Source organism: Xiphophorus maculatus, chromosome 7 (assembly GCF_002775205.1).
Source record: "Xiphophorus maculatus strain JP 163 A chromosome 7, X_maculatus-5.0-male, whole genome shotgun sequence".
NCBI lineage: Eukaryota > Metazoa > Chordata > Actinopteri > Cyprinodontiformes > Poeciliidae > Xiphophorus > Xiphophorus maculatus.
Genome location: NC_036449.1, coordinates 28994778 through 29021066, shown reverse-complemented (window position 1 = coordinate 29021066; position 26289 = coordinate 28994778). Strand labels below are relative to the sequence as shown.

The following is a 26289-nucleotide window of genomic DNA, read 5'->3' as shown; positions in this document are numbered from 1 at the left end:
AGTTTGCATGTTCTCCCTGTGCTTGATGGTTTCTCTCCGGCTTCCTGCCAGGCCAAAAACATGACTGTCAGGTTAATTGGTCTGTATAAACTCTCCTTAGGTGAGAGTTGCCCTGTGATGGACTGGCGACCTGTCTAGGGTGACCCCACCTCTCCGTCTTAGCCAGTAGATAAAAGCTACATATGCTAAGCTAGTTTGGCAGGAAGTACTACAGTAAATATCCAAGATATTTATCTTAGTTTTACACAGAGGTCAGTAGAGAACTCAAAAATAATCAAGTAATAATTGTACTCATATTGTTTACAAGTTAGATAGGAATGAGGCGAGCTAGTGCTAAGCTTGTTTATTGTTGCCATAGCAACTCCTTAACTTTTATACGTTTTTAAGTCTGCTCTGGTGTGAGGGGAACACTGAACACATCCATGGGGAGACGGTCTGGGTTTGTTTCTAAGCTAGCCATTTCCAACTAGGTTTGCTACTTTCTCACAAAAATTAGCTTGACTTCATGGATATATTGACAAAAACAACTTGGGGAAATAATCGCAATACTCCCGTCCTTCACTTCCGACATCATGGCGCCTCAATGTGACTAACAGTTGCAAAGGGTCGATACCGTGAATCCCGTCTTCAATAAAGACAAAGACCAGATGGATCTGATTAACTGGATTTATTCAACTTTTATTTACACATTGGAACTGAAACAAAGCTGCAGCTACGCGTTGAGCTGGCAGAGCAGAGCGACGCCTCGTCTGATCCAGTGCTCTGCGGGGACGTCGGTGTTCAGCGTCATGGCGATGACGTAGTTGGTGGAGTGTCCGGTGGTGGACAGAGTGCCGCGCCGCTCGCTCGTCTTGTAGACAGGAGACAGGTAGCACATCCTCTCAGGAATCTCCACTCGCTTCATGGGCTTCAGCCACATCTACAGAGCAGAAGACGAAGAGGTGAGGAGTGCGCTAACGAGGGGCGTGGCCAAAGGGGGCGGGGACCGGCTGGCCTTGAAATCTGGTGACAGAAATGCTACCATACATAATGGAGAAAAAGGGGTAATTAAACTGTTTACAAGTTATAGTTTGTAACAGCTCAACATGTTTCACTTTAAGTTGAGTTGAATAGAGTTAGCATAATGGTGCTAACAGAGTTTGTTCTCACTATGACTGTGACGCCATCGCAGGCAGAAAAAAAATTAAGAAATTTATGCCAAAAAACTGAAATTTTGAGATTAATTTAAGACATTTTCAAGAAAAAAGTGGAAATTTCTGAGCCTGCAAAGTCAAAAATTTACGCCGTTGAACTAAACAGATTCATGAATTTTGTTCTTAAATTACAAAGAACATTCGGCCAAAACTTGAGTAACAAATCTAAGACTGCAGTGCTTTCAGATGAAATTGATTTCAGTGTGACACCACGCTGCAATTTGTGCCCCATGTGGGGTTTCTTTCCAGTCGTATTTGCCTGGTGGGGTAATTCAGTGAACCTCGGGGTCTGGACGGAGCAGCAGGGACTAACCTGAATCTCTTTGTTATCCAAACACAAACAAATTGAAACTTTGGGGACGTGAACTCATAAAAGCACAAACCCCCTGGAGTTATTATGAAGTTCTGCTTATGCAAAAGAGATAAACTGGGCCAGTGAAGAAAAAAAACATCTTAAAAAGAGTAAAACAAAAGCGGTTTGTTGAGCAGTGCAGAGCGGGGGCCTCGGCGCACATTTACATTTCAAAGTCGCTGTTCCTCTTTTTTTTTTTTCACCCGCACAAATAATAAACACATTTTAATGAAGTTCTGTTCTTGTTAATAAGACGCCCTGAAATGCCTGAATATTTAACAAGGGAGGCTGGTGCATTATTCATATTCAGAGAAAGGAGAGAGAGGAAACAAGAAGTTAAGCTTCGTCTTTCCGCTCTGATGATCCATGTCGGGCTGAACCGCGAAGGGATGGCCGGCTTCCCGCAGGCTGGGAGACAAACTGTAGAGAATCAGGAGACGCAGCACTGCAGGTCCAGACTCGGCGCCGAACCCAGGGACACTAAGAACAGCAGAAAATAGACCTCCATCCTGCAGCTTCATGCAGCGTCAAGCTGAACTGCTTTTGTTGCAGCGTTTCTTTTCAGTAACGCTGAAACACCTGGGGTGTGAATACTTTTTCCACAGTAAAATTCAAATACCTTACAAGAATTAACCCTAAACAAACCGTATCACCAACCCCAGTTATATTTCCCACTACCAACTCCAGTACCAATCTTACAACAAACTCCATTTCCAACTTCATCATGATCAACAAAATGTGGCTTTTTAGACAAACAAAAATACAGAAAATAATTTTAATGTCAAAGTTAAAACTGATTGAGCATCACCTAAACCTGGAAAATATGCAATAAACTCAAACATGAATTAGCAGGAAAAAATGTGAGGTAATGTTGATTTTCTGTGAACGTCTGAGGTTGTAGAATCACGTGAACCTGGAGGGCCTGACCGCCACCCGGTGAAAACACGCTGCTAACAACACGACCACAACGCGGCGACAACACAAGATGACAATTGTTAAGAGCATTCTTTGCAAACCGGTGTGATAAATTCAGAAGTTTGTTGATCTGCAGAACCTCAGCAACCTTAACTCGGATTCAGGTGTGTGTGTGTGTGTGTGCGTGTGTGTGTGTGAGCTCCTCACCACTGGCATGGAGTCGTGCAGCACTTTGGGGAAGGACTCTGCCAAAAGGTTGGTGTCCCTGTTCCAGCGAGCGCCGTCGAGGAACAGACCGTGGACGTAAACACCTGACATCAGATCAGATCAGATCAGATCAGATTCTACGTTCACACAGCAGGAAAATGTGACCTAAATCCACATTGTTTACCCAGGTGTGACTTTTTCACGCCAGTCTAAAAAGATCAATTCTGAAAAAAATCTAATTATTGATGGACAATAATCATCTGTCATCATTGGTGGCCATGATAACTAGACTGAGCATTCATCACAGGCTGTCCTAGCAGTGCTACAGGAGGGTGATTGACAGCTCTAAGGCCCGCCTCCTGGTTCTGATTGGTTGTTTCTAGTTAGCTTTGGGAGCACTGGGAGAAGACAGAGGAGCAAAATCTTTTCACGGGTGACCTGTCTCATTACACGGTGGCAGTTTAAGAATATGTTTTGTAAAAGTTGCAGCTTTGCGGAGGCCTTCAGCCTGCGTCTAGCCGTCCTACCGTCCTCTGGGGGGTTGGTGTATTGACCGTCGTCCAGGACCTGAAAGTCGAAGCCCAGCAGGTCGATGGGAATCGTGTGTTTCCTGGCATAGTTCTGCTGGCTGCCGGTGAGGAAGGCCTGGGTGAAGTAGAACCCAGAGATCCAGAAAACAGGAGGCGTACCATGGTCATACCAGTCCTGAGAAACAAGGAGAGGAAACGCAGTTTCACGCTGGATGGACTCACCGATCAGCACTGCTCAGGGTTTAACCGCCCAGTTCAGGGGCGACGAAAATCATTTTCATTTCAGGCCGCATCGAGATCAAAGGCTGTGGCAGAATGTTTAATTAAAAATACTTATTAACAAACTGCTAAGAGATTAAAGCTTTCTCTGCATTAGATTTGTATTTAAGATTAAATACTCAAAATCTGTTCTCAATAATGTAATTTGGTTTAACTGATAAAATGATTTAAGCATAAAACTTGAGTCTGCAGTAGGCAGAAGGCATGACGGTTTAAGCGTTTCATATCAGTTGATATCGATTATTATTGATTCAATTTTAAAAAACTTTTTTAAATACTGAAACTGTTGGCGTAACCTTTACTGCTTTCTCCAGTTTTCTCTTCACAGCGTTTTTCATTTTTAAGCCGTTATGAGGTTCTGTGAGGAAACTTGAAACTGCTGCTGCGCCAGTTACTCAACAGCTTGTTGCCAGGCAACCAAACTTAGAGGGAGAAAGAGTTAGTTGATTCCACCAACTTTTCTAAGCTAGCTGTGACCATCTAACGTCTTTCTTCTGCCTACATATCCCAGAATGCTGTTCGGTTCTGGATCGGACTTCAGTGAATATTTCAAATATTGAATATTCTATCAGATGTACTGACCAGGCATCTATTCAGATGTATATTGACCTTTACCCTCCACAAAGAAACTTAATAGCTTTGATTAAAAGCAATAAAGAAACAAAGTTTTAAAACTAGATATAAAAATTAATTTAAATTAAATCACATTTAACTCCACAATGAAATTACACTAAAAGTACTTTTATTTTTTTGTCACTAAACTGGAAACTGTAAATAACATCTTTGTGAAAACATTTTTTCTTCTTTACTTTAAAGCCTAAAAATAGAAATAAAATAATAATTATTTAAAAACAGATTTTCTGTAGTAGATATTTATAAAAAAATATAAGATGTTTTTTGTTCCTCAAATGGTCAGGCAATATTTGCATCTCTAAATCAATTTTATTCAGCTGTTCTGTAAATAATCAGTAAGTTTATCTTGATCTTCGGACACATTTGTCCAGCCTTTCACCCAAGCCAAGGCGTATGTAAACTTCTGACCCCGCTCAGCTGAGGCATCAGATCCTGATCTCCCTCATTGTCCCGCCGGCGGCAGCAGCAGCGGCGGTTCTGTTTGAGGTAAGGAACTCGTGACTCTGCAGTTCAGCGGGTCAGGAGTCACGCAGACATTCCTGTTAGCTAACACACACAGGAATCCTTTCAGCGTAACGATCCCAGATGGAAGCAGGGAGGATTTCTGCTGTGGGAATGAAGCGATGAACCGGCTCATTCCCGGTCATGTGGCTTCCTGAATGGTACATTCCCCTCTTTCATAACGGCTCATGTGTTGCATCCTTAAGCAGGTTCAGCTTAGTGCAGCATTTTACTGTAAAAATAATTTCCCGTCTGGATACAAACACAACATTTTTTTTCATTATTCCCATTATGAATTTAAGTATGATGGCCGTTTTTTGACCCTTTTAAATCAGTTATTGCAACAAAATGTTCCCTGTTTTCATGACTTTTTTGAACTTTATGTCACATTGTATGTTTTCAACTATGATCTTCGTTTTTAAAGTAACAAGATGTAGTAAAATCTGTTTTTGAATCTCACACCAGTCGATAACTGGATTCAGATGAAGATGTGTGACAGAATGAGTGACAGTCGTCTGAAGAAACTTTTTTTTATACGGTTAGCGGTTTAGCATTAGCAGAGCTAAGATTCTTGTTTACAAAATTAGTGGAACATTTTGGCTAGTGGTGTCCACCACTGGATGCAACCATAGAGTCTTCATTACAACCATGGCGGCCATCTTAAAAACCCCCAACATCACCAGTAAATATGATTTCTATTTGTCCAGTCATGCATGGTTTGACTTTAAAAGTATTCATGTGTGATAAAAATGGACAAATTTGGCGTAAAAATAAATCTTCCTTGACGTCCATCTTGAAAAATGGCAGCCATCTTGAATTTTTCAGTGGCTAATATTTTCTTTTTGTTTTGGTGAACATCTGAACCAAGGTATGTTCTTGTATCTGCATGTGAAAAATTTCATTATCATGCATCAGAAGAAGCTCTACAGTAAATATGAAACAACATTATTCCCAGAGTCGAGTACAAACGCCTCACACTGCTGTTCCTCATTCATTATTAACACAGAGAAAATGTTTTGCCTCTGCTGATGCCCCGGGGTCATCTGTTTATGCTGATATCACAACTCTATAAAAAACATTCCTCCTGTTAACAGAAATAGTTGTTGAGCTTTCAGGCACCTGTAAGAACTTGAGTCTCTGGAGGAAGTCGTTGACGTAGCCGCCTAGTGGCTTCAGGCTGGGGTACGACTTGTTCATCCACATGCCGGGAATTTTACCTTTCAAGATGCTGTTCACGACTTCCTCCAGCTCTGCTGACATCACCACCAGACCCTGCAGGACGACACACACACACACACACACACATACGGTTCTGCTGTGGAGCTACTAATAAACTAGCAGCAGAGCTAATGTTTCTCTTAGCGTGGTAGCATCTTTGCTAACTTTCGTAGCTTCCCCCAGATTCATGTTTTCCAGATAAATTCTAACACAATAATTTACTTTGGTATTTAGTAAACTTTCAGTTAAATAAAGTTCAACATATGTGTTGAAGTTTTGGTTAACCCTTTTAGGACTACCATTATAAAAGTCCGCATGAGCATCTTTTTACATTTTTGGATGCTGCAGAGTCATTATTAGGAGCACTCCAATGTTCTTTACATCTATAAAATCCTTATAAGTCCTCCTTTCCAAGTTTGTATGCCATTTATCAATAATAACTGATTAAAAATAGAAAATTTGCAAAACAATAACAAGAACTCCATCCGTTTATAATTTTTTTGACATATTTTTGTAAATATGAAGAGTTTCCTAACTTTATTTACCAAAGTTCCCAATACAAAAAAGTTGCACACAAGCCTTCTAAACCAAACACAATTTATTTGGAGTTTTTTCAAAGCTTCGTTTCAAAGTTACAGCCAATTTTCTAAAAACAATAAAACGAGGGAAAATAAAAAAAATGCTTTTATCAGTGCAATCAGAAAAAAGAAGTGCAGAAGATACATTGCACATTGGACGAGCTCCAAGACTTCGGACGCAGAGTAAAATCTTCTTACTCCGTGTCTTTCCATAATTTTTTTTTTTTGGGTGTTTGCCTTGCAAGAGCAGAGCCAAATAGCACGTGCAGGAAACGGAAATGACTTTTATGAAATCTCACCTGAAGTCATGTGACATTTCATGAAATCTCGTAGTATTTCATTCTGTCAACGTCAGAACAACACAGGAAGTGATTGGCCAGACCCGAGCTGATCTACAAATATAGGGATGGATGCCACATCATGTTTGTGGACCCATCCTTTTTACTATAAATCTGTGAACTCGTCTGCGCGCGCACAGCAACTCGGGGGGGATGTTTAGGGTCGGAAAAGGAAGCGCAATTCTTACAGTTTAATATGCAAAAAAAAAAATTGCTCTACCTTACGTGGTTCGAATTCTACCGGCATTTGAAAAATATGTATGCATCTCAGATCGCCGGCGATCTGGTAGCCCGAATCGGGTTAAGAATTCTTCAACTGATTAGACGTTTATGTTCATGCTCTTATTTTGGCGTTCCATTTCCTCTCCATAAAAGGTTAATGCACTGCTGTAGATCTATAGTAAAGAGATTTAAATGTTTCTGACCGAAACCCTACTGTGGTCAGTTAGGCAAAATCTGCAACAAAGTTAGCGATAATCAATAAATATAAAACTGAAACCAGGGGTGAAAGGTCAAGCCCAACCGTTCAGGTAGGTACGAACTAACAAATTTGACCCAGTTGAGAACGATGTACTACGTTACAACACATGTGTCATTGATGAGGTCGTATTCAACGCTATAGCATTAGCCTCCACTAAATCCTATGTTGGTGTACCATTTAGCATTAGCCTCCCATGCATACAATGTTGCTGTAGCGGTTCAGTGTTATCATCCGCTAAACACAATGTTGGTGTACCAACATTTTGTATACTATGTGCTACAGCAACATTAGTATTCAATTAAATAAAATGTTGCTGTAACACTTTAGCATTAGCTTTTGCTAAACACTATATTGGTATAACACTTTAGAGTTAGTTTCTGCTAAATACTATGTTGTTGTAGCGCTTCAGTGTTTCCACTACATGATATCTTGGTGTAGCGTTTAGCATTAGCTTCCACAAAATAATCAGCAATAAATGAATAAACTGCAGCATTTTCTTTGTTTGCAGTGTTTTTGTGTTGCATTTGTTTCATATTTGTCTGTTTTTGTGGAGTTCTCATCATTCATGAGTTTTCCTCGGATACATCAGTGGTGGACAACTTCAGGCCTGAAGAGTCTGGGTCCTACATGTTTTAGATGTTTTTACCAGGTGATCAGATAAATAGATCACCTGGTAAATCTGATCTGATCAATCAGATCAATGGATAACTTGCAGATACGTTAAAGAAGAAATTCAGTATTTGGATTGCCAGTGTTGGATAAAGCTGAGACATGCAGGACTCTAAAGGATTGCAGTTGGTCACCCTTGTAATTTTTTAGCTTGAATGCTTTTTAATTTTATTAGCTTTTGGATAAAAATTTTATTTCTATAGAGGAATTTGCAGCTAAAGTTTCATAATTATATTTTAGAATAAATAAAGTATAATTTAGCTTCTGTACGTTCCAACCTTAATCCTGTTGGAAATGAACTGAACTGTCCCAGTTCCGACATGAAGAGTCCAACCCAATATTAGCCAGAATGACAGCAAAAACTCACTAACGGCTAAAAACATAAAGCTTGTGGTTGAGGAGCAACTTGCTATTAGACATCTAACCAGATCAGGTTTCCTGCTTCACTTCAACATGTTTGCTCTGTAAATACAAAAGTAGCTTTTCATATTTAAATATGAAAAGCACGCTATATGATAAACATGCTCATATGTAGTGTAATTAACAAGGCAAAGAGAGATGACAGAAAAACCCACTGATGACTTTCTGTCGGCTCGTTTAATAGCATAACTCTGATGTCTAAAGCATCCTCTGTTCAAATCTTTATTTCGTAGCTTTTGGCTTTCAGAGACATTTTGAAAGCAAACAAAAGGCCTGATTAAAATGACAGATCCGCTAAATTAATTAAGCATTGGAGCAGCTGTCAGTTCTAACTTATTTCTGAACAATATGCTGATTATAATCACAGATGCTGAAGTATTCACACAATAGTTAATGCAGAAGTTGAACCAGAATCACAACATAATAGGACAAACAAGCAAACCTGATGACAGTTGTTCACCTTTCATTCCCAACAGGACAGATGTTGCTTATTATTTACAGAGCGGCGCACATGGAGACTCTGCTTTCTGTTTATTAGACATTAATAAGCTTTTCAGGGAGGTCTAATGTCTTTGTAGCATCTGTCTTAATCAGCAAACTAAGCGTACAAAACTGCAGCAAAAGTCACATTTCTTTAATCTAAACAGTTAAACCCTAAATAATTACTAATAAAATGCGATTTCTCCTTCACTAGCTGCCACTGCTGACTTCAACTGAAACTGATTGTAAATGACTGAATGTGTTTACAGAATCTGATTTTCAGCAGAAGTGTTGAAATAATGAGAAAATGTTAGCTTAGTGGTTCACAAATTTAAAATCAATAAGATGTAATATTTGGAGCCACTGTTTATATGGACAACAAGAATCTTAGCTATGCTAATGCTAAACAGTTGAACAAATAAAAATGTTAGCAGAAGCTAATGCTAACTACTAACGTTTTAAAAATGACTGCGATGGCTGTAATGGAGTATGTTTGTACTAAAATCTGCAGTAGTTAGTGGCAGCATTGGGCACAGCTAACCAAAACGTCCCCCTAATTTGATCAACAAAAATCTTAGCTATGCTAACGCTAACCATTAAGATGGCTGCCAACCAGTATGTGTCACAGCTTCATCTCCTTCCAGTTGACAACGGGTGTGAGACTCGCAAACCACAAAGTCCTCAGTTTCAGTTTTTGCTTCATATTATCACTTTAAAGAGATCAACATATGATGTCACACAGCCATGCTAATGGGTAACATTTTATGACAATAACTGGCTTAAAAGGGTCAAAATGGCAAAAGTCATCCTGGAATCCACGTGGCTAATGGGAAATATGAATAACATGCGACCTGAGGAGTGACCAAGCTAATTTTCATGCTTGTATCCACACTTGAAAGATTTCCACAGCAATAAGCTGGAGTGCTGTGTACCTTTATGGCCTTCTGGATGTTGATGCAGGAGCTCCGGATGGTGCAGAGCAGGTTGTTGAAGCGGCCCATCTCTTGCACCAGCACGGTGTTCATGCTCTGCTTGTAGCTGGTGGGGTAGCTCCGCAGCGCCGCCTCCAGGTCGAAGTCCGGAGGCAGCTTGCTCAGGATGTCGGCTGCCACTTCAAACACCATGTCATCTGTGGATTTGGCGTCTCCGCCTCCGGAGCGCGACTGATCAGAGAGACAGAGCGGCGATCAGAACAAGGAGGCGTCTCATTAAAAATGACAGCTTTCTGGGAAAAATGATCATTTTTCGCTTCTCCTGTGTCACACCATGTATTTCTCTTCAAATACTCCAAGGTCTAACTTCTATTTCATCACAGTGATGATGGATTTAATCTAAGACATCTCAAAAAGAAACAGACTGGGGATGCAAGTTATTGATTAATGAGTTAATCTAAAATTGATTCATCTTATTGCTAAGCGGCTATTTTCTTAAAAACCTGACGTTTGTTTTTTTCTATCAAGAAATAATCACCTTTGTGGGACAATAAATTGTCCCAGAAGTTATTGTTATTCTAGTTTCTAGACCATTTTCAAATGTTTTAATGGTATTATCATGAAAAAAAATAACTTTTTCTAAGATCAATAACCTTTAAATTCTAATGAACATTTAACACTGGAACTGGAACAGACAACAAATAAAATGAATTATGAAGACTCTGTTCATTTATTGCCCTTAAATAAAAGGACTTGTTGAGACCAAAGCACCAAACTGAAGGCTTTTGTCATCCAGTTTTTGATAGAAAGAGAGAGAAGAGAAAAACAATAAATCATACAAATGGAATTTAACTTGTTTAAATTGCTCGTATGATTAATTGACTTATTACTTATTGCAATAGATAAAGGCTGGCAGTCTTTCCATAATATAAAGGGTTACATTTTTCATAATATGCTGAATTTAATAAAAATCATCACATTTCAACATTATTTTGTGTCAGCTGTACTAAAAACTGATTGAATAAACAGAAAATATAACAGGAACCTCTTAAGCTGCTGAACAGAAAAATAAAATATGTGAAACAAGCAGAAATATATTAATACTGAAATATTGTCTGTGGTTGGTTTTGAAGTAATATTAAAACTTTACTCGCTCAAAATCTGCCGGTTTTTATTCGCCCATCATTAGTTTTTCTGTAATCCTCACCTTCGTAGCACATCGGTAATTTTCGGTTGATAAAGTTGATGCTGCTCCGCTACGTAGCTCAGCTAAATGACGCGTTATTCTGGTAAAACTTCAGCACTTTGTTGAGTGTTTATATTTCTAAACAGAACCGCATAAAGTGCGGTTTTTTGCATCCCAAACCGGACTCATTTTGGACCGTTACTCTTTACCGTTCAAGAATCTCTCCGCCATCTTTGTTTCTGGCTCCGCTTAAGGATGAGCAGCGGCGCCCCCTGCTGGATGGCGGCCAAACTACAGCACTGCAGGTCTACGGTTTCTGTTCCGCCTTTGACAGAAGGTCTAAGCTTAGACCTTCTCTAAGCCAACAAGCAGTAAAGAACTCCGATTTTATAACATTTACTACATAGATATTTATTGTAGATCAAAGATTTGAAATGTATTTTTAAGGCGGCGTATTAAGGCCATTGTATATTTAAAAAAGGAATACATTTTCTGAAATTCAGAAATGTTCTGGAAAAAAATAAACTGGGAAATTTCTCAGTTGGGAAAAGTTAAAAATTTACTAAAAATTTTTAGATTAATCTCTGAAATTTTCTAGAAAAAAAAATATATTTTAAATCGACTTTTGGAATTTTTTTGAGTTTCAAAAGTTGATAAATTCCAAGTTTTGCTAATTTTGGGCGTTTGATGTATTTAAAGAAAAACGTTCAGGTTTTAGTTTTTCTTGGGCTCAATTGAACATATTTATTTTCAGTAATATGTACAGGATTTGGGTCAATTTCTTTTCAAAACGCATGCTACATTTAGTTTAGTAAATTAAATCAAAGCTGATTTGAATCAAAGTTGCCTTTTCAGTAAAAATCTCTGGTTGAACATGGTTCTACCTTTTGTTAAAGCTTGGTTATAAAAACACTTTGTGTTATTCTTTACATTTTCCATTGTTAGAAAATTATATCCGGGGTAATTTTTCCTTTTGTATCATTTTTGAATTGCAGCCAAGGGCCCAGCTAAATCAGTCTAAAGGCCACAAACGGCCCCTGGGCCGCACTTTTGGTCACCCTTAGTGCAATAAGACATTATTAGTTAATCAATTTAAAGAAATTTTAATTTAATAATAAATTGATTAATTGTTTGCATCCCTAAAACAGATATATTATGAGATTCTTCCTAATTTTAACTCTATTTTCCATATTTACAGACGGAAGTCGGAGCAGAACGGCTTCACATTTTCCATCCAATTTCTCCCACACACCAATTTGACACACTCTCGTCAGCCGTTCTGAAGCTCATTCATGCTGATAATTATTCACTCTAATCTGCGATTCTTCCGCTTTTCGTCTTATCCATTCACCTACACGATGTTCAGCCAGCGGTAATGGATAATCACCGGCTAATGGCGGCCGCGTTACAGTAGCAGAATGACAAATAGCTACCTCATTCCGCTTTAAGTGCGTCGCTGTTTATCGATCATTGAGACTGATGAGAGCGTATTAGATGCTAATGAAGTCCACACATGACTGACGCCAATATTAATCTTGCTGAATAATATTAATAGGAATAAATCCCGGAGTCTGTGGAGCTCTAAATTTAACTTTTAATGTGGGAGTCGCGGTGCATCTGGAGATAATTGTCTATTTATCTGTTGCAGCCAAAAAAAGTCTGACGCTTTGGAAGTAAGCTGCTACTGTATATACAGAGCTGAGAAACACACACACACACACACACACACTCAGCTGTGAGTCTGAAAACACATGGATGTAGAAATAAATCAGCTAGAAGTGCACAGGAGGAGCAGCGACTCTTTCATCTAGAAGTAGGCGTTGATGTGAAATCTTTGGATTTGATTTGCAGTGAAAGGTTTAAGAGTTCAGAGCTGCGGTATCATGATGTGGGATCACAGGAACCACCAGAGCCAAAAATACTGAAAAAGTCAACTGAAATATTTATGTTTGGTTTAATAAGGTTTATTTTAATGTAGTGGAATGAAACTAAAGGGGAGGAAACGATTGGCGATTAATCGGATTAATCAAAAAAAGTATAAACTATGAATTCAATCCTGAACACAACTCCACCAGTTTTGCCAAGAATTTCCAGCCAGAATAAAAAAAGAAAGAAGAACTATATAATTTGACCTTTATTATATAATCACACTACAAAACCACAGAATCTCACCAAGTACCTTTGGTCTAGTTTAGTGCAAACATCTTATTACACTTAAAATAAAACAAAACTAACTAACAAGTAACTTTTCAGAAAGAAATATGAGCTTTTTTAAAGTAAATAATTCCTTAGTATTGTAAAGTACCAGATCTACTGGTTTAGGTGATCTGACCCTCAGCAGGCCGTGGCGTTACCTGTGTGAGCAGGATGCTGTCAAACAGCAGCTGCGTCTCGGCCTGATCCTTGGTGATGTCCGCGTTCGCGTTCATGCCGAAAATCTCCGGCGACGGGTTGAGGGGAAGCGACTTGGTGAACTCCAAGTAGCTGTTGTACTGCGGCAGAAACGACGGCGGGGCGGGGGGCGAGAGGTTAGACATTTTTAACGTAACATCGGAAAACATCTGCAGTAATAACCCTCACTGAAAAACAACTGTGCTCCAAAGATTGCTGGCATTTGTTTTAATGAATATGTAAATGTGACTTCATGAATAAAAGATGTGATTGGAGGGGGGTGAAGTACGGCGGAACAAAATGCCAAATAAAATGCTGCTCGCCGCAGAACGCGCTGCGTTAACAAATCCATCAGCAGTCGGTGACAGCGGCCGCCTGCTGCGCCTTATTACACACATTTTATCTGCTGATGACTTTTTAAAGGTAGCTCATCAACAGTTAGAGCGAACTCTGGGTCAGGGACTGCGGCTGCTGGGGAACTCCAGAGTTTATGGAGTTTTTAAAGCGCCGGTGCGGCCTGAAGCGCCGCTTACCCGATGGTCATTAACTGGCTTTCTAACATGCTTCAAACTGGGATCCAAAAATTCAGCAAAATGCAAGGTTTTATAAATGTAAAAACAACAAAATCCACCTTTAATTTAGTCATTTAACCTTCACAATTTAATAGAAATATAAACAAATGTGATATAGGGTAAAAAAATGTTACAAAATCAAGTTACATCCTTAATCTGTTACTTTACTGAAGCATCTTTTTCTATAAAACATATGAAATATTAGAGGAGTTATTGTCAGGAAGGAGCTGAACTTTGACCTGGACTGAAGTTCAGCTCAGAATGTTTTTACAACAGACCATTACGCTAAGGCTAAGATCGTTTTGTTTTTGTAATTACAATAAAACAGTCTTTAAATTACAAGGAAAAAGTTGCAAAAAATAAATTTGTAAAATTAATAGAATAAAGTTGTGAAAATACAAGAGTAAATTTTTAAAAATTCCAAGAATAAAACCTTAAAAATGTAAGAATAAAGTTGCATTATTATGAGAAAAAAGTCGAAAAAATCTGACAATAAAGTTGTAATTCTCTGAGAACACCTACATTTAAAACAGTCTGCGTTAAAATGAGGATTATGGAGCAATTTAAAAAGTTATATTTTGATATCAGTTTTTCAAATAATCAAATACTTCAGCTATTAACACATCGGCATTAAAACATTATCAGCATTCAGACTTTGAAACGATGATGCTAACAACTGAGTCAACAGAACCAGACGGAGGTACGAAGTGGGTCTGACTTACATCGCCATCTGGTGGCACGTAGTAAAGCCCGCTGGAGTCAAACATGTAGTCGGGGTTATCGATTAGTTGTGTCGTGTAGAAGATGGAGAGGATGGTGCGCAGAGTTCGTCTGTCCCAGTCGTCTGTGACGCGTCCTCCGTAGTTACACTCTCCAGTCATGTAGCGCAAGGCATCAAACGGGACTTCCTGGAAACACAAGTCAGTAAAAGGTTTTAAATTTAAAAATATATATGATAAGATAAATCTTTATTGTGACAATGACAATAAAGATTTATATTATCTTATATATTGAGAAAATAGAAAGTAGGTCAGCTATGCTAGCTTGACTATGACAGATCTAACATGTAGATGTGCTGTGGAATTCGGCGTGTTTTGGTTTATTTAACTTTAAAATAAAGTGAACCACACACCAGCTCTCTGAGAGATGATCAATTGCACATGTTTAAATGACCTAATTTACCACTGTGTTCACTTTATCACTTATTAAGAAATTGGAAAATAAATATCAAGCCTGAAAACATGAAACTGCAACAAACTGAATGTTCTGTTCTTTGTGTGGGAAGTTTTCTGTGTTGATTTCTGATATACTTCTACATAATCTCTGCTGTATTGCCTGGTATTGGTTGGTTTTCAGCGTTATGAACTGAAAACCAGTTCATAACTCTGTTGATGAGCTCTTCAGCCACTGTAGCTTATGAAAGTTCAATAGACGACATAAACTGGACTAACTGCCTCATTTCTTTGTATAACGCTGAGATATTCACAACAATCATCAAACTCCATAATAAACTTTGAAAATGCAATCATTGGAAAATTTGATCAACTTTGAAAATATGAAGAAAAAAAAAACAAAGTCCAAATTTTCTGGGTCATGGATTGTTTTCTCTTTTGTTTACCATTCCTCACTCAAGCTCAGGGACCAAACAAGTTCATTTCAAGGGCAACAAATGGCCCCCAGGCCATATTTTGGACATTCTTGCTTTAGCGGCTTACAGAGAGACTCGAGGAGAGTTTCACTGACATGCTGAAAATGTCACCATCTACAAAAAAAAGATCTCCCCGGCTCTCGATTTCCGCCGTGAATGTTGGAGTGTTTGTGGAAAAATGTCAAGAGGAGCTTGGAAAATGTCTCATGAAAGAGAATACTTCATTAAATCAGAACCAGAGGCGTCGAGATAATAAAATGAGTGTAGGACCTGGTACTGCTCCAGGAACATGTTCAGCTGCTGCACGGAGATGCGCAGGTCCGTCTCGTTGAACTCGTACGGGATGTTCCAGCCTAACGGGCCGAACTTCCTCCTCTCCTGCGTCAGGGCGTGGAAGAAACACAAACCAAACAGCAGCTTCTTGAACACAACCTGGAACAAACACAAACAAAAGAATGACGGACATGCGCACATCACTGGAGGGCAGAAAGACGATTTGTTTTACATGCCGCTCCGCCGCGGTAGAACAATTACATTAGCCAAATGAAACCTGGAGATGTAGGTACTATTAACTTGCGCCACAGCAAAGGGAAAAATAATGCATAAAAACAACTCAAAACCTGGTATTCTTTCTCACTGCACGCAGGCTCGTTGCCATAGCAACTGACAACAATGCCACTCTATGTATCAGGATTCAACGCCAAAAAACAATCAAACATGTCCCACACAAAGAACAGAACATTCAGTTTGTTACAGTTTTATGTTTTTAGGTTTGATGTTTATTTCGCGATTATTAATTAGTGTTCACTGTAGTTGATTAGCCACCGCTGTTATTAGCTAAGCTACGACAACGGCGGTTGATTAGCTAATTTAAACATCTGAGCTATGGATGATCTGTCAGAGTTAATGTGTATTTTATAAATGAACCAAAACACAGAATCCTGCAGCACATCTACATGTTAAGATCGTCGTAGTCAAGCTAGCATAACGAAGCTACTTCCACCCCCCTTGCTATTTTTTTCTTAATTAAAACTTTTTCCTGCCCTTGTTATCTGGTTGTTATAGTGTACCAAAGCACTGCGTCCCTTTTTTCTTCAATATGTCAGGTGTAGATTTCAGATTTAGATTGTTATATTGATAACTTAACAGCTAATGCTAGTCCTCGTCGGCTAGCAGCTTTTTGCCCTCCAGCAGGTCGATGGGGACGTGACGTCATGCTGCAACTGGTTTATAATAGTAAAAACTAAGCTAAAGCTAAATAATATTTAACTAGTAGTAACTAATAAAAACCAGCAAACACTCTAAAAACTAATTAAAACTAATTCAATCAGACACACAACAAGTCACAACAAAAAGAAGCAAAACTGTAATGAAAAAGTCAGAACTATTATAACCCTGATAAACAGCAACGAACTGACCGGCTTGTTGGAGCTGTTGAAGAACTCTGGGTCAGAGATGGGGTCCATCAAGTAGGAGCGGCCGATGTTGGAGCGGAGGCCCTTGGGAGCCTCGTTGGTCATCTTCACGCCGTTCTGCAGCACGGTGACGGGGAAGGTGGGCGACGGGTAGCTGGTCAGCCACAGCCTGAAGTCTGGGTGGGTGGTGTCAGGCAGCAGGCCCTGCTCAGTGACAACACACCAACCCGCTCAGCTGGGTCGGAATACAATACATCAGAGACGCGATTGGTTGTTTCTACCTCACAGACTCTCTCCAGTATCGGCATCCAGGAAGTTGCTAAGTGGCAGTTCTGCAGGACGACCCAGGTGCCGTCGTTGACGCCTGTCTGAATCATTTTCATGGCTATTGGACCCTGACCTTGGCCCAGAGACAGGGAGGTGAGCTTGCCGCCTGAAAAGCCCTGAGAGAGCAAACCAGCAACACATTTCATGGCTCTGTTGCAGAGGAAGGGGTTAAAATTATTCTACTAATAGTGTACAACGATCTGCAAAAACACAAAATCTTACCAAGGATTTTTGGTTTAGCTTCTAAATATAACAAAACTAACTGATAAATCATTTTTCAATAAGACACAGAAGCTTGTTTTAAGTCAATAATTTCTTAATATTGATGAAAGGAATGCTACTATAAGTGAAAAAATCCTCCACTGGAAAAATACAAATTTGGGAGCAAATTGTATCATCCCAACTTATGGAGCTAAATTGGTGCCACAAAGTTTGCTCCATTTTTTTTAATTGAGAAAAATAATTTAAATTGAAAACAAAAGATTTTAAACAAAAAAATATCTTAAAGCTGATAAAATATATTTGAAGCTGAAAAAGTTTCCACCTGAAATAAATTCTAACTGAAAAACAAACAGAAAAAAGTGAAAAATAAATGTTAAACTGAAAGTAAATATTTGAATCTGAAAAACTAAGAAAATTGTAAAACTCAGAAAAAAATCTAGTGAAAATGATTTTGCAATTAAAAAAAAGTTAAAAAAAAAAAAGATTTGAAACTGAAAAATAATTTTAAAACTGAGAAAAAAATAGAAACTGAAAGCAGTTCAAAATTAATTTTAATTTTTAAGTTCTGTTTCTTCTTCAGTTTTAAAAAAATTTAAGCAAATATTATGGCCCCCATTTAGCTCCGTACATTAATTTTAGATCATTTGGGGCAAAACTGTGTAAGATAAATATTTTTTAAGTGTGTCTTTTATCTACAAATTTGACTAAATTATTTGTCACCCTGACTTGAACTTCAGTTATTTTTGCACCAAATGTGGCTCCATATGAGGTTCCCTCATCAAAACGAGTGCTTGTTGAGACTTTCCCAGTGTGGTTATACCATTTCGTCTCCGAATTTCAGCAGAGCCGCCATGGGGTCGGAGCCGGGGGACAGGATGAAGATGAGGGGAGCGCAGCAGTGGCTGTCTGAGAAGGCCGTGCTCAGGTTGAAGGGCGGCGGTTCGATGAAGGGTTGGCCAACGCTCTCTGAAACAAACTCCTGCACCATCGGGACAATCTGGGGCAGAGCAATGTCTTCAGTGTTCGTCACTGTGAAACAAACTCACAGTAATCTCCGTCGGACAGACCTTGTCGGGTCGGAGACATCGGATCACCATCATCTTCTGAAACTGGGACAGGTGATCCTGCCACATGCCTGGGAATGGAGTCTGATGGGGGTTCTGCAAACATTCACAGCAAAAAAAACAAAAACACTCATTTAAAAGACATCTAAATATCGTACAGACTCTCAACACTATAGTCTAGATTCTGAACACTAGCAAATGGACACTAGGGACTAAACTCCAGACTCTAAAGATTGGACACTGGAGACAAGACACTCTGCACTAGAGATTGGAGATCACTGGACACTAAAGGCTGAACAGATGATAAACTTTTGTGTGTGAAAAGTATGAAGTCTGCACATGTCAAACAGAAATAACAGAAGGTAGGCTGTAGAAAACTGAGAATGTTAATGCCGTACCATGGGAATAATGGTCCATCCATGGTGGGGATGGACATATTTTTATTCTAATCTCCTAGGATTTCTGTAAAACTATCCATGTGTGTGTGTGCGTGTGTGTGTGTGTGTGTGTGTGTGTGTGTGTGTGTGTGTGTGTTGAATTGAACAGCTGCTCTCACATCGAGATTGAATAAATGTGAATTTTACAACTGGAACAAACTAGAACTAATTAGACAGAAGTGTTGTGGCTGATTGTGTTGATTATACATCAAACTTGGAGTGTGTAAGGATGCATGTGGGTGTGTGTGTGTGGGTGTGTGTGTGTGTGCATGTGCAGCAGCAAAAGATAAGTTGGTGTGCACCAAACATTGATTTAACAGCTGTTCTCTCCTCTAAACTGCATAGATGTGACTGGCACAACTGAGCGAAGAACATTTAATGAGATAAAAATTCAATTTTAGCTCTTTTGTATTTCAAAGACATGTCTATGAGCATCATGTCCTCTGAATCTGGCAGCAGATCTTCTTCTCTTACTGCCTGAACTCAGCCATTTAAAACAAAACATGATAATACAAAAACAGATCCTCGCTTAATTAGTACTCAGAAACACAACATACATAATTAAATTTAGTCATACCCTGAAATAACACAGTAAGAAACAAATTTGGCGGCACTGTGAAGGGCCTGGGTGTAGAAACAGGAAGTAGCAGGCAGATCACAGAATAAGAGACAAACGACTCTACGAATGACAAACATTAGAAACTAGAAACTGGACACTAGAGACTAGACCAAAATACATACTTTTTTGGCACTACTGGAGCTCCATACAATGGCTTTTTGTTGAAGGTTCCTGGTCATTTATGTCTGTCCTGCAGCGCTTAGACATAAATTCAACTACTAAAATGTTTTTATTAAACTTCCAGCCTAGAGTCTGGTGTTTCCATGGATACCAAACCTGTCTCTGTTTAACCCATGTGACGTGCTATAATGAACGTAGGGGCAAAAAGTACCGGGGCTGTTTAAACCAAGACCGAGCTGGGCCTCACCGGGCTGTCGTAAACCTTCTTCCACTCTGGGAGGAGTCCCTTAAAGTCCTGCCGGAAGCTGTGGAAATGTTCGATCTCATCCAAACGGCAGAGTTCATCCCAGGACGTCTTAGGAAGCCAGCTGCAGGGGTTGGGGTGAGGGTTGTCCAGGCCCACGCCGCCTGTGAGCAGGAAGCGCCAGTCCACCTCATCCACCTGAAACATTCACATCTATTCAGGCATTTAAAGAGTAAAAATGTCGGAGCTCTTTATACGAGGTTATGTCGTCCATAAAATGAGGATAACTTGCTCGTCTGGTTGCCTAATCACTCAGTGAAAAACATGATAGGAAAAGCCATCAGAGACGTTATGCTCATGTCACAGATGTATGCGCGTGTGAGCGTGCACCCACCAGCTTGTCGTGCATGAGCAGACTGACACTGAGGCAGAAGGAGAAAAGCAGCTTGTCCTTCTCAAACAGGGAGCGGCACACGTTGACATACAGCGCGTAGGTAAAGTGGTCCCTCAGGATCTGCAATCTGAGGCAGGGACATGTGTCACAGTTTTAATCAGCACGATTATTCCAGCAGAAACCAAACCGAGCGGCGCTGCAAACCCAACCTCATGCATTAAAATCACTTCAGATGTGTTTTTAAAGGAGATCTATTATGAAAAAATTCCTGTTTTTTTGCTTCCATTTGGGTCTCTACTGCTTCTAAGAACTTAAAAAAAACATCCGGATGTTTTTGAGGAATAAGTTAAAACTTCAGTGTGTAATTTTTATAAAAAAATATATTTTTTTACATATTTGATAAAACTGCCACCATGTCATGACAGTTTGGTATGAGACAGACAACCTGAGCTTCTACTGCTGTCTGAAGAAATGCACTTCTCCCAACCAAAATCAGCCAATCAAAGCCAGGAGGAGGGTGCTGGCGCTGTCAATCAACCTCACATATGCGCTGCTAAATGTGCTAATGGTGGAGAAACAGAAAAACCATTTATCTGCCGTCATTGGTGGCCATGTTTGAAAAAATCTTCCGAAAATAATGTAACCATCTACAATAATTCTTTAACTAAATGAGTTACAACAACATTTAATTTCTCTTTAGGATCAATAAAGTACTTTTGAATTTGAATAAGCAGGCAATGCCCGTTACCTAGAAACCCCAGCATGTTACCTAGCAACCAAAGCAGAGCTCCAGCACATTTGATCAACTGGTTTTTCCTCCGTATGCCCTGTACAACTTGTTGGTTATGCAGGAGGCTCCACTTCTGCTTTTCAAAGATGTATGGTTGTATAATTGTGCATCTGTTGTCAGCATTTTCATGTGCGAGTGTAAACGTTGCGTGGCCAGCAGCAGTTTATTTGGCTTTAAAATGGCAAGAGGCCCTAAAACATCTCACTTTAAAAGAAAACCTCATTATGTAAGAATAATTTAAAAATATAATGAACATGTTTTGTTTTGCCCATAGATCCTATTCTAACCTGTTCAAGGAAGCATAATATGTCACCTGAAGCTACGCGGCGGAGCTGGAGCGGCTTACCTCTTGTCCACCTCCTCACTCTTCTCTGAGCTGTCGATGGAGTTGATGAAGAGGTTGATGAACCAGGTCAGGGAGTACTGGTACATCGGCTCGATGTTTGCCAGGTCAGCAATGGAGAAGAACAGGATGGCAGAGTGAATGGCGATGGGTTTGTAGCCCATCCGGGTCTCGTCGATCTTCTGCTCCGTCACCTCAGCCACCGCCTGCTTCTCAGAGATTTCATTGGCTAACACCTTGGAGCAGGACAGGATCTTGATGGCCGTTTCGTCCTCCAGAATGTTGCCCTCCGAGGAGGAGAGCACCTCCAAGATTTTATCCTCGATCTCCTTCAGTTGTCTGACAGAGAACCACAGTTTGGTTTAGGGTTGGAGTCTCCAGGCAGCTGGTTGGACGGCACACCCTGGAGGAAAACCACACCTTTTGTTTTCTGCACCCTGCAGGATGAGGGCTTGCTTCTCCTCCTCCAGATCGGGCCGTTCCCGAGCCACCACGATGCCCAGCAGCTGGTCCTCGATGCCCTCAGGCGTGATCATGAAGTTCAGCAGTGTGACCTAAACAGTGCAGCACATAATTTAATATTACAGCAAAATCTTTCACATGTAGGTACAGGAACCTAATGAGGCACAGACGTTCTTAAGGGCTTGCTGTTTAAAAAACAAAATTCAAGACAACCATCTTGGCAGCCATCTTGAAAAATGAGCGCCAAGATGGTCGTCAAGGAAGATTTAATTTTGCACTAAATTTGCCCATTTTTATCAGAAATGAAAAGTTTTAGAGTCAAATCACACATGATTGAACCAACAAAAATCATATTTACTGATAATGTTTTGAGTTTTCAAGATGGCCACCGTGGTTGACATGGAAGATGAATTATTATTGACATGTCTAACTGACAATAAAATTGTCAATTAGATGAATGTCTGTGGAGTCAGATTATGGTTACATATCTCAAACCATAGAAATCAGATTTATTTTATTAATTTTGTCTCTTTTTTTCTTGTGAACGTTTTTCAAAATGGCCGCCATGGCTGTAATGGAGAAAATATGTTTGAATTAAATCGGTAAGTAGTTATTGTCAGTAGTGGCAACAGATAAACAAAAAGTTCCACTAATTCACGAAACAAGAATCTGAATATGCTGATGCTAAACCTCTAAACACAAACAATTAGCCAAAGCTAAAGCTAACATTAACATTTTTGATAATGGCTGCCATGGTTGTAATGGAAAATATGTTTGTACTAACATCTGCAGTTGTCATTGCCGACGGTGCGTGTTCCACTAAACTGCTGAACAAGAATCTTGGCTATGCTAATGCTAACCGCTAAAGACATAATTAAACTAGCAGAGGCTAATGCTAACCATTAAAATGACTGTCAGTCTGCATCAACCATCTTGAGGTCCTTCCCATTGACGACTGGTGTGAGACTCAAAAACAGCAAAGTTCTCAGTTTCAGTTTTGAATTTTTTGAGTTTCAAAAGTAAACATTTTTCTATTTTTGAAATTCTGAAATTCCAAAGTTTTTCTAGAAATTTTCTGACATTAATCTCAAAATTTCTGAGTCTTGTGGAGTAAATTTATTAATTTTTTTGTCTATTAACAATGTTCCTAATATGCCATCGTAGTTTAAACTCATTAAAACTGAAAGCAGAATAACTGGCATTGAACAGCGCCCCCTGTCAGAAATCTGGGGCATATTGTGGAAAAGCCACTGCAGTAAGCAGAAGCCGTCGTCTCTTTGAGGAATTTGCAGGTTTCCATCCATAAGGTGAAATTGATACAAATATTGCTTCATCCCAAACGCCACTACAGATCTCAACCAACTTTGACCAAATGTGTCACATTTTGGACATTTTTGAACATCTGTTTTCTATTTTTTTGTCATTGAATGTCGTATTTGTGTTTTCTGCAGCTGTGGAACCATAAAGTACTGAACTGAAGAGTTACTATTGCTTTTATAAATCGCTGTGCTTATCTCAACATGACATTTCCTGTGTAATCACTAAAGTTTGTTGGTTTTCTCTGTTATAAATCAGTTGCAACGAGCAGATTGCCTGTAATAAAGCAGCCGTGTGGTGAACTCGCTCTTTTAGTGTGAAAAGGTGTTGCAGTTTCTTAGCTTTTACCTGGAGGTTGTTCTCTATAACCTAAATAAGAAGTGTGCTTCTCTGGGGTTTAATTTTATTTCCATTGATGCAGCGAGGCCCACTCTGCTGGTGGTAACAGCTCGGATCTCATATAAATCTTCAGTTTGTCCTTTTCACACATTCACATTGGAAAAGAGCCGCTTCTCCAGCGGATCAGCCCTCTTTTGCGTTTCAAAAAGCGGATTAATGGGCGTAATGGAAACCCTCACATAATACACTGTATGCCAAAAAAAGATTTAGACAAAAATGGAAGAGAAAGGGACTGAGCCAGTTGTGAAAAATGAGCTGAATCAATCTAATAGCCGGCCATAAAGCGGCGAGCTGCTACAAATAGATGCTGGAAATGTGATCTTCTGAAATGCTTTCCAACCTCTTCCTTCTCTGTAATGTGATTTACTTTAATGCTCCTTTTCCTGAAATACTTTTTCAGATCATGGAGGGTGGGAGAACAATGATCCACTGTGTGATTGGGGTAAAAATGATCAGTGTAATCAAATAACAAACATCTTCCTAAAAAGAAAAAAATATTCAAGCTGTGAGACAGAAAGAACAGAGACTTTCTGACAGAATCGCCTGTTTTGTCGTCAAAATAAGCCACTAACACGAGGTTTTTCACTTACTAATGAAACGTTTAAACAGAATATCATGTTTCTCTGATATTATGAACATAAATGAAACATTTTCCAGATAAAGATTTGAAAGGAGAGGCATGAACACTGCAAAATCACAAAATCTCACCGAGTATTTTTGGTCTCCATTCCAGTGCAAATATCTTATTACATTTGAAATAAGACAAAACTTACTTATAAGTAACTTTTCGTCACTTGTAACTTGTGGTTGCCTAGCAACAACGTCTTGCTAGGTAGCCACCTAGCAACATTTCTCTAGTCACAGATAAATTTACTTACAACACAGGAACAATTTCCTGTTAAATAATCTGCCAATGAAGCTACTACTTTTTAAATCAAATTATTAACTTAAAACAAGCCTCTATGTTTGCTAAAAAGTTAGTCTTGTCTTATATTTGCATTAGAAACTGGACCAAAATTACTTGGAAATAGACTTTGCGTTTTTGCAGTGCAACAACCTGTGCGGTAGCCGTGGTATTTTGCCGCTACTCCAGTGGACCAACCACAAGTTGTGTAACTTGTGGTTGCCTAGCAACGACCTGTTGCGTAGCTAACGCAGCAGCAGTTTCAGGTTTCGCCTCGTAAGTGGTTAAAAATAAAAAAAATAACGGCATGGAGTGAAAACTGGATAAAACAGGAAAGGTCACGCCATGAGTTTGGAAGCATTTCAGATATTTCAAACAAAAGCAATCAGTAATGAAGGGTTATCGCCTGGTCCTACAGGAAAGATTTTAAATCCAGAGTTTTACCTTCACTGAGATCTTGGGTAAGTAGTGAGGGTTACGCAGCTTGGTGGTGATGTAGAAGCGGAAGTCGGGCGCGTACTCGATGGTGGAGTCTCCCAGGCGGATGCACAGCGCCCCGCCCTGCTTGAAGGTCTGCTTCAGCAGCAGAGGCTCCAGGATGGGGTCCAGATCCTCGCCGATGTTCTCCAGCAGCACTGGAACACAAAACCCGCCTCATCTTTACAAACCATCATCATCATCATCCGGGTGTCAGCCGCTACAACGGTGAAGCTGCGCCGTTTTAAATGGTTCCAGTCGAAGCGAATTTTTTTCCTCCACAACATGTCAGCGTTATCGCTGAACTGGTTTCCAAAATGACTCTCACTCAGAGACAGAGCAGCGTAACGCTGTCAGGTCAACGGAGAGAAAAACATCCAGGAAAAGCTCAGAGGCTTTTGTCCCTCATTTCACTCAAACTCATATAGATTCATTACACAGAGAAAAACATACATAACTTTTATTTTCTGTATTTTTGACTTACAAGAACAAACATTTAAAATTCAGCATTTCAGATCACTAGAAATTTAAGGATTTTTTACTGGGTTGCGGCTCCTTTTGCATTAATTACTGACCAGTCCTGAAAACTCCAGAAGGAAAACCTGGAATATTTGAATCAGCCTCTGACAAGCTAATAGTTCGCTTAGCAATTTATCCAGATAATAATTTAATGCCGATGCTTAAGATCAAGTATGTCCTATTTGCATCTTGGTAGAAAAAGATGCTCAACATTCCTCATTTTGATTTCTTATTATTTTTCATGAAGGATTAAAAAAATTCTTACTAATGTTACAAGTTTATTTTTTTTAGCAACATTTCAACTTCATTTACGTATCATTACAATTTTATTCTCATAATTTTATCAGTTTATTCTCGTATTATTCCAACTTTTTTCCATATTACTTCAAGTTTATTCTCATAAGATTATGACTATTTATTATGACCTTTTCCTGTATTATTATAACACTTTTGTTGTTTTATTGTGACTCTTTTTTTCTCGTATTATTACAACTTTTTTCCCAGATCATTCCAACTTTTCTTCCATATTATCACCTTTTTCTCACATTGTTACAACTCTATAAGCGTTTTAGCATTAGCTTCTGCTACCGTGCTGACGTAGTGCTTTAGTGTTAGCGCAGCTAGTGTTTTAGTTAGCGGTTTCTACCACTGGCAGCTACTTCCTTATTTTAGTTATCAGGACGAATAAATTGACCAACATTAGCTCTTCCTCT

The 26289-nt window shown here is 39.3% G+C and overlaps 1 protein-coding gene across 1 annotated transcript in view; it reads right to left on the bottom strand.

Annotated features, from left to right (window-relative positions):
• Positions 1–660: 660 nt before the first annotated feature.
• The window catches only part of dnah7 (dynein axonemal heavy chain 7), an 81985-nt gene continuing 56356 nt past the window's right edge, over positions 661–26289 (bottom strand). The window contains exons 49-65 of the mRNA XM_005798176.2: positions 25025–25215; positions 21919–22052; positions 21502–21837; positions 20366–20492; positions 19975–20169; positions 18555–18647; positions 18308–18484; positions 17220–17381; positions 16942–17142; positions 15794–15955; positions 14598–14783; positions 13267–13404; positions 9727–9957; positions 5730–5882; positions 3195–3372; positions 2668–2771; positions 661–919 (exon numbers count right to left, since the gene is read on the bottom strand). Coding sequence (XP_005798233.2) covers positions 713–919; positions 2668–2771; positions 3195–3372; positions 5730–5882; positions 9727–9957; positions 13267–13404; positions 14598–14783; positions 15794–15955; positions 16942–17142; positions 17220–17381; positions 18308–18484; positions 18555–18647; positions 19975–20169; positions 20366–20492; positions 21502–21837; positions 21919–22052; positions 25025–25215 — 2975 coding nt within the window. The 3' untranslated portion in view covers positions 661–712. The remainder of the gene's footprint in view (positions 920–2667; positions 2772–3194; positions 3373–5729; positions 5883–9726; positions 9958–13266; positions 13405–14597; positions 14784–15793; positions 15956–16941; positions 17143–17219; positions 17382–18307; positions 18485–18554; positions 18648–19974; positions 20170–20365; positions 20493–21501; positions 21838–21918; positions 22053–25024; positions 25216–26289) is intronic.